Genomic DNA, 9,474 nt, shown 5'->3' on the forward strand with positions numbered 1-9,474 from the left:
CTGTGCTCTGCAACGGGAGAGGCTTCCCTGGTGGCGCAGTGATTGAGAGTCCACCTAAAAAAAAAAGAATAATGCAAACAATCTTGAACGTAAGAACAATGTTGCAGGATTTATTCTACCTGACGTTTAAGATTTACTATATATAAAGCTACCTAATCAAAAGAGTGTAGTATTGTTATACAGATAGACAAATAGACCAGTGGGACGGAATATATTCATAGATATGGTGTCAGTTGATTTTTGACCAAGACGGCAACACAATTCATTGTGGAAAGGAAAATTTTCAACAGATGGTGCTGGGACAATCAGAGCTCTTTGTGGAAATAAAATGAGCCTTGATATACCTCACACCATTCACAAAAATTAATATGGGGTAGATCATAAATTTAAATGTAAAAACAAAAACTATGAGATGTCTAGAAGAAAATACAAGAGGATACTTTTGCAGCTCTGGGGTAGGCAAAGTTTTTTTAGAAAGGTTTCAGAACACTGTAAAAGAAAAAGAAGACAAAATAACTGCATCAAAATTTAAAACTTCTGCTTATCAGAAGACAGCATTAAAAAAATGAAAAGCCAGGCTATACATGGGGGAAAAAGTATCCACAATACATACATCTAATAAAAAACTGGGTATAAGATTTGAACAGATCCTTTACCAGAAGGATCTATGAATGGCTAAAAAGCACATGAAAAGAAACACAATATCATTAGTCATCAGAGAAATACAAATTATAACTGAAATTTCATATCACTTGCTACTTGCTCAAATGGCTAATATTTAAAACTTAGACAATACCAAGTGTTGGTGAGAATGTCAAGCAGCCTGAAACTGTCATATGTTGCTGGTGGGAGTGTAAAATTATGTGCAACCATCTTAGAAAACTGGTAGTTTCTTACACTATGACCCACCAATTTCACTCTTAGGTATTTTCCCAAGAGTAATAAAAGTATATATCTGAAAAAGATGTGTATAAGCTTTATTTGTAATAGTCCCAAACTAAGAATGCCAAATATCAATAAACAGGAGATTTTGGATAAATTATGGCATGTTCATATAATGAAATTTTACTCAGTGATTAAAGAAAAACTGTGAACTGCTGAAACACACAGCAACACGGCTAAATCTCAAAATTATGTTCAATGGACAAAGCCAGATACAAAATAGTGCCAACTATATATGAAATTCAAGAACAGGCAAAACTATACAGATAGAAATCAGAATAGTGGTTGCTTTGAGGGGGGCAGGGAAGACTGACTGGAAAAGGGCACGAGGGAATTTCCTTGGGTAATTGTGTTGATTGGGATGGTGGATACATGGTTGTGTGCATTTGTCAAAATTCATTGAACTGTACACTTAAGATATGTGCATTTCACTCTATAAATTTAACTTTGAAAAGGCCATATTTTCTTACTAAATGATTCCTTTTTCCCATTCAAAAATTTTATCTTACTTCCAAGATTCCCTTTAAACTTTCTTATAATCTACAATGGCTTGCTTGTACTTTTCTCTCTTTAGTTTTCAATCTTTGTTTTACTTATTTTATCTATGTTAATCATATACTTTTTTGTTCCATTATCTGTTGTTTTCTGATGTTGATGTCCTTGACTTGCAGCTAGATTTCACTTACTGAGAAAGATATATTAGAAATTCCAGTGATAATTATGTATTTGTCTATTTCTCCTTTTAGATTTTGTTTTCACTTTTTGCTTTATATATTTTGAGGCTGTGCTATTAGTTAGGTACATACAAATATATAGGGTTTTTACATAATATTTTTCTGTTGGATTGACCCTGTTATCATTATGAAATGTTCCTTTTTATCTCTATTAACACTTATTGCCTTAAAGTCTACTTTGTCTGATTAGTATAGCTATACCACATTTCTTTTGGTTTTGCTAGGTATATGCAAAATATTTGTTTTTTGTATGTTGTATCTTTTTTTTCTATCATTTTTCAACCATTCTCTGTCCTTATTTATAAGGTGTGTCTCTTGTAATCAGCATATAGTTGGATTTTTAAAAACATCCAATCTGAAATTCTTTGTTCTTTAATTGGATTTAAAGTCCTTTTACATTTAACGTTACTGATAATTGGATTTAACTTTAGTATCTATTTGTTTCCTCTTTGTCCCATCTGTTTCTTGTTTCTTCTTCCTTGGCATTGGTATTAATTAAGCATTTGTAATTGTTCTACTTTTCCCCCTTGCATAGTTTGTTAGCTGTAAATGATTACCCTGGAGCTAATTTCCTAAGAGACAAAGACTTCTATTTCTTTGGTTTTTTTCCACAATGCTTAGCAATTCAAGGAATCCAATAGATATTTGCAATAAATTCTTCTAGATTTACTCTATTCGCTTAATATTTTTAAAGGACCTGAAATATTTTTCTGAATACAGTGTTAAATAAACTAATTTGACTGTTGTTTTTAGAATCACACCCAGAAAATTTGATACTGTTCAAGCGTCCAGGGGTCACAAAAGTGGAATTATCACCAGAGATGTTGAAGACTTAACTTTAAGCAAGAGGGGAATACGGACATCATTTACCTTTAGGAAAGTGAGGCAAACACCTTGTAATTGTAGTAAGTATATAATTTTGGTTCTCCTGTAAAATGGAGTAAATCTGCTATGAAAATCTTTTAAAGTCCCATAAGAACTGAGAAGAGCTTTGTCTTAACTCCTCTAATGGCATTTCCCATGTTCTGCCTTGTATTGTACTTACATATACTTGTATTAACCACCCCCATGGTTAGATTTATAGTCCTTGAGGGCAGGGACTGCATCTTACTCATCTTTATTTTCCTTAAACATAGTACTTGAGCATAGTTGGATTCTAAATGAATATTTTATTTATTATAGTCGTGGTTAAGAATACTACAGTTTGGGGGCATTAAAATATCACTTGTAGGGACTTCGCTGGTGGTGCAGTGGTTGAGAGTCCGCCTGCCGATGCAGGGGACACGGGTTCGTTCCCTGGTCTGGGAAGATCCCACCTGCTGTGGAGCAGCTGGGCCCGTGAGCCATGGCTGCTGAGCCTGCACATCCCGAGCCTGTGTTCCACAACAGGAGAGGCCACAACAGTGAGAGGCCCGCGTACTGCAAAAAAAAAAAAAAAAAAGATCCCTGCATGGTGGGGAAAAAAAATAAAATAGAATAAAATATCACTTGTACAAAAATAAGTTTTTTTGGAAACAGCTTGTCACATTTCTCAATTACTTATCATTAACTTAACAGGGAAGTTGGAGATGACAAATTGTTCTATAGTAAGTGGATAACTTTAGGGGGATAAACAGTGTTTGTTTTAGTCAGTTTGGAGAGGAGTGCTCAAAAACTTGTCGAGGATGCTGTTTTGAATTGTCTGTATAAGTGCATCATGACCTGTATTTCTTGGACTCAAATAAAAACCCCTTGTGTTTTATAAATAATATTTTATAATGACAGTGATGTTATGAGCTTTATACATCCTGGTGGTTTCATTTATGGGTGGTATCTTAGCAGAAGCTTTTGGATTTAGTCATCTTAAAAACATTTTAAATTAAAAATCTTTATTATATGTATAAGATATTATTCTGTTAGGAAACTTGGAATCTTCATATTTGATATCTTCATGTTAGTGAAGCTTAAAATAGGTTTTAACAGGTTTTTGTTTCTTTTGCTAAAAATGTCATTGAGGACTTAAAAACAAAATTTTTTTATCAATTAAAAACTATTTATTTAGTATTTGATGAATGTCTAACACTGCCAGTAGCTTTACAAGATATAGAAAAATAAAGCATGGCTCTTGTTCTCAAGGAACTTGAAATTTAGTAGAAGAGACAAGTTAGTTTTCTTATGCAAATGTTTTCCTGTTATGGGCATTAATTTAAGGGATGCTATAAGAAGCTCTGATTATATATTCAGTTTACAGATTTTTTAAAAGTTCAAGGCCATCTTTTGGATACTTTTGGTCAAAATTTGTGGATTTAAGTGATCCTCCCTTTACATAACTGAGATGTTCATAATTTCCAAGAGAATAAAATTTTTAGCAAGGCCAGCTTAAGATAATTGTAATGTATATTGTAGTGTAATTGTAATTCTGATGTAACCAACATAATGTAACCCATCTGTTCCCACATGTATGTTTTAGAGCTCTCAAGCTTTCTGGGGCTACCCTTTTCTTAAATGTCTACATAAAGTGTTTAGAGCTTCACTTTACACATTAGTAGGGACTAGATAGTTCCACTCCCATTCAAAGTTTGGAATCTTCTAGTTATATTTAGGGAAAATTCCTGAAGCCATCAATTCTTTGCTGCCACATGCTTTCTAATTATTGCTAAGTCTTGTCTGTGGTTTCTCTGGGAACACTACTTCTTTCTTTATTCTCTAGTATACTACCCATAAAAAGATGTTGTGTGCCACAGACTGGCTGAAGACAAAGGGAAATTATAGCATAGCCAAGAAAAGGCAAGGATTTGAAATGAATATTAGACGTTATTACAGAGAACAGGGAACACTTCAAAATTAATTTGAGACATTGTATCCTAAATTTCCTCTGTCATCTCCTCTACTTGCTGGTGTTCTCCTTAGGATTTGCTCATTCTATTGAAGGAGGCAACACAGTGTAGTCATTGAGAATGTGGATTCTGAAGTGTCCACTGCCTGGGTTCAAATGACTCTATGACTTACCATCTTTGTCACTTTGGGATCATTATTTAATATTCCATGAGTCAGTTTCCTCATCTGTAAAATGAATGTAATAATACCTATTCATTGTGTTACTGTGAGGATTGAGACAATATATGTAAACCGCTTCAAACAGTATTCATTAAATCTTGTGATTATTACCAAATCACACTTTGTTTCTAGGTCTGGTTCTTCTGAGAGTCCTAGGGTCCCCGGAACTCCTACCAAGGCAAAAACCCTAAATCCTGTTAATTGCTAAATTTCTTCTGGTTATGCCAGGCCCATCAAGATGCTTTCCTGAATAAGAGGACCCTTAATCCCAAGATGAAATAGGCATCTGCATTATAAGGCATGCAGAATTACAGTCATATTTTGTTTCAAATGGATTTACTCCTTCTTATATTAGACCCCTCACATACATAATTGGACTTGCTAGGTAAGAACTACTTTTTTTAACTGATAAATCAGAGCCTATTTTAACCCTAGTCATCAAACGTGGATTGATTTGCTTTTTCTTTTGAGAAAACAATCATATCTTATGAATCATTTGGATAAAAATAATGGTTTAGTGACTTCCCTGGTGGTCCAGTGGTTAAGACTGTGTGCTTCCAATGCAGGGGGTGTGGGTTCAATCCCAGGTCGGGGAACTAAGATCCCACATGCCACATGGTGTGGCAAAAAAATAAATTAAAAAAACAAACAAATAAATAAATGGTTTATATTGCTTTCTTTTATTCATTAGGTTACTCTTTGGTCTGTGACAGCCAGATGAAGGAGACTTCCACATCATTTCTAGAGAGTGATAAAGAAGCCTCACAACTGGAGCAAGAATATGTCCATCAAGTTTATGAAGAAATTGCTAGACACTTTAGCAGCACGAGACATACCCCTTGGCCACACGTCGTGGAGTTTTTGAAAGCTTTGCCAAGTGGTTCAGTAGTTGCTGATATTGGATGTGGAAATGGAAAGTATCTTGGCATCAATAAGGAGTTATATATGGCAAGTAATTGTTGCTTCTGGCTTTCTTTTTGCTTTATTTGTAAGGGTTATTATCACCTTCGTCATGATATAATGCTGTGTTTTTAGGTCACTGCAGAAAATTGTAACCAACAGGTTGAAAATTAATGGACACTCCCATTCTTTTTTATTCCTCTAGAAATTTATGGGCATGCCATTATTTGTAGTTTTTTTTTTTGGTCCCTTCAGATTTTGCTTTCTAAGGATTATTTTATCAGTAAAACTGTCTTATATTTATAAAACTCTTTACAGGTTATAAAGGATTTTTATAGAAACCATTTTCTTTCCCAGTTCCTTGTAAGTGTGAGAAGTATAAAGCAGATATTTTCGTCCATCTTTTATAAATGAAGAAACTGAGGCTCACAGAGGTTATATTACTTCCTTGGTGTTATATTATTAGAGGATATAACTGGAACTTGAACCCATGCCTTATGACTCCAAATCTAGTGTTCTTTTACTCATAATAGAAAAAAAAAAGGTTAGTATTTATTGTTGTCTTACTGTTGAGAAAATTAAATCTCAAGTAGATTAAAAATTTGACCAAGGTTATAGTGCTAGACCTAGGACTTGAACCCACTTCTCTCTAATGCCAAAGTTTCTGTTTTCAGTTGTTATAATTTCCTTTTCTAATGGATCACTTTTTTCTCTGTTGTGCTAAGAAGTAGGAAGTTCTCCCTGCATTAGTTCATTGTTGTAAGTACTCGTGTCAACACTGCTCTGTGAGGACTGGAGCTTCCCTTTCTCACGATTAGGGGAAGAAGGACTAAGGAGAATGAGAGCAGTCTACCTTCATGGGCTGTTGTAGTATGTCAGATTGCTTGTAATCTTTATTTTTACCTCATCCTAGATATTGTACACCTACATGAAGGAAGAAAGGTACTACTGCAATTGAGGAAAGGTAGACTTTTTGCATTAAGAGGCAGATAAAAGAATCGCTTTTCATCAAGAGAAGACAAGTATTTATATATTGTCATCGTGTTTACAATTAAATTTTAGTTTATGAAGAGTAAGGTCTAGTGAATTAAGTTTGTTCATGTTGAAGAGGAAATAGGTTTTAGATTTGTCACAACTCTAACCACAGCTTAAAACAAAGTATATCTTCTGATGTTTTAATCTTAAGGTACTGTCCAAAAATGTTTCTCTGGAAGCTCTTCTTTTACACTTTCTTGATGATAACCTGTGGCTATGTCTAGTCAGGTATCAACTGTGACAGTGAAACTAGGTTGAAGTCAAACACACTGACTTAGTCATATGATAAAATTTTCCTGTTACAGTTAAGAAAAATGATTTCTTGATAAACTGAACCAAAAGCCTGAAGCTGACTCAAGAAGGAATATATTCAGAAGAAATAGAAAATCATAAGTGTACTCACTCTCCATAATCTACATTCATTTTATCAGTGGCAGTCTGCATGTGTTCTTTCCTGTCTGCTCTTTCTGGAACCTACTGCCATTGTCTGACCTCTAGGGAAGGCTCAGTAGGTGTGGTTCAATGAATGAATGAAATCTACTTGTCTGGGTTGGAGTTATGGTTTTCATTATACAAGAAATGGAATTATGTATGATAAAAGAGAAAACTACTTTTTTAAGCTGCTGAGGCTCCAACCTAGATGGAGCAATGATACTTGAGTGTATTTTGAACAGCCATCTTTGAGCATGAAAATATGTGCATTTCTTGACATTCATGAGAGGATGTGACCTGAGACATTCATTCTGGGTATTCAAATGTATATCTAAGATAGTCTCAGAATTTAAAAAATTATTAGTATCACTATTTTATATAATTTCCTTTACAAAGTATATTTTAAAAATACTAGCTGGGGCTCTCATGGAAATAGTTGTATAAACAACTATTCATTTCTCTTAGAAGTAAATGTGGTGAATCTGTTCTTATCTGATCTGAGTTATGCATGAGCTTGTTCTTCTGCTCTTTAACTCAAAATTTCTATATTCTAGCTAAGAAACATTTCTTATTTAGACTCCATAATTCCTAGCATCAGCATTAGCTGTTGGCTTTATTTTCAGAGTTAAATTTTATAAGAAAGATTTTATACCTTCAAGAAACTTATTGCCTTTATAACTGTACAAGTAATAGATGAGATGTGCATACCCAGAGCTTGGTCTAGCTTATTCACTACATGATGTCTGTGCATTGATTTTAGAGTACCTTCAGTCCGAATGTGTTTCTTAGATAAATACTTAACTTAAAAACAAGACTTGTATATATGCTGTCTACAAGAGACCCACTTCAGACCTAGGGACACATAAAGACTGAAAGTGAGGGGATGGAAAAAGATATTCCATGCAAACATAAATCAAAAGAAAGCTGGAGTAGCAATTCTCATATCAGACAAAAGAGACTTTAAAATAAAGACTATTACAAGAGACAAAGAAGGACACTACATAATGATTAAGGGATCAATCCAAGAAGATATAACAATTGTAAATATGCTCCCAACATAGGAGCACCTCACTACATGACAAATGCTAACAGCCATAAAAGGGGAAATCGACAGTAACACAATCATAGTAGGGGACTTTAACACCCCACTTTCACCAATGGACAGATCATCCAAAATGGAAATAAATAAGGAAACAAGCTTTAAATGATACATTAAACAAGATGGACTTAATTGATATTTATAGGACATTCCATCCAAAAACAACAGAATATACTTTCTTCTAAAGTGCTCATGGAACATTCAACAGGATAGATCATATCTCGGGTCACAAATCAAGCCTTGGTAAATTTAAGAAAATTGAAATCATATCAAGTATCTTTTCCAACCACAACTCTATGAGACTAGATTAGGAAAAAAATCTGTAGAAAGTACAAACACATGGAGGCTAAACAATACACTACTAAATAACCAAGAGATCACTGAAGAAATCAAAGAGGAAATCAAAAGAGAAACAAATGACAATGAAAACATGACAACCTAAAACCTATGGGATGCAGCAAAAGCAGTTCTAAGAGGGAAGTTTATAGCAATACAATCCTACCTCAGGAAACAAGAAACATCTCAAATAAATAATCTAACCTTACACCTAAAGCAATTAGAGAAGAAAAAAAAAAAACCCAAAGTTTGCAGAAAGAAAGAAATCATAAAGAACAGATTAGAAATAAATGAAAAAGAAATGAAGGAAACAATAGCAAAGATTAATAAAATTAAAAACTGGTTCTTTGAGAAGATAAACAAAATTGATAAACCATTAGACAGACTCATCAAGAAAAAAAAGGGAAAAGACTCAAATCAACAGAATTAGAAATGAAAAAGGAGAAGTAACACCTGACACTGCAGAAATAAAAAGGATCATGAGAGATTACTTACAAGCAACTGTATGCCAATAAAATGGACAACCTGAAAGAAATGGACAAAGACTTAGAAAAGCACAACCTTCTGAGACTGAACCAGGAAGAAATAGAAAATATAAATAGACCAATCACAAGCACAGAAATTAAGACTGTGATTAAAAATCTTCCAACAAACAAAAGTCGAGGACCAGAAGGCTTCACAGACGAATTCTATCAAACATTTAGAGAAGAGCTAACACCTAGCTTTCTCAAACTCTTCCAAAATATAGCAGAGGGAGGAACACTCCCAAACTCATTCTGAGAGGCCACCATCAACCTGATAACAAAAGCAGACAAAGATGTCACAAAGAAAGAAAACGACAGGCCAATATCACTGATGAACATAGATGCAGAAATCCTCAACAAAATACTAGCAAACAGAATCTAACAGCACATTAAAAGGATCATACACCATAGTCAAGTGGGGTTTATCCCAGGAATG

The 9,474-nt window shown here is 34.1% G+C and overlaps 1 protein-coding gene across 1 annotated transcript in view; it reads left to right on the forward strand.

Moving 5' to 3' along the window:
* Positions 1 to 9,474, forward strand: part of ALKBH8 (alkB homolog 8, tRNA methyltransferase) — a 71,626-nt gene that overhangs the window by 52,588 nt on the left and 9,564 nt on the right. The window contains exons 9-10 of the mRNA XM_007454858.1: positions 2,430 to 2,581; positions 5,404 to 5,660. Of these exons, the coding sequence (XP_007454920.1) occupies positions 2,430 to 2,581; positions 5,404 to 5,660 (409 nt within the window). The remainder of the gene's footprint in view (positions 1 to 2,429; positions 2,582 to 5,403; positions 5,661 to 9,474) is intronic.

The sequence above is a fragment of the Lipotes vexillifer genome, unplaced genomic scaffold (assembly GCF_000442215.2).
Source record: "Lipotes vexillifer unplaced genomic scaffold, Lipotes_vexillifer_v1.1 scaffold900, whole genome shotgun sequence".
NCBI lineage: Eukaryota > Metazoa > Chordata > Mammalia > Artiodactyla > Lipotidae > Lipotes > Lipotes vexillifer.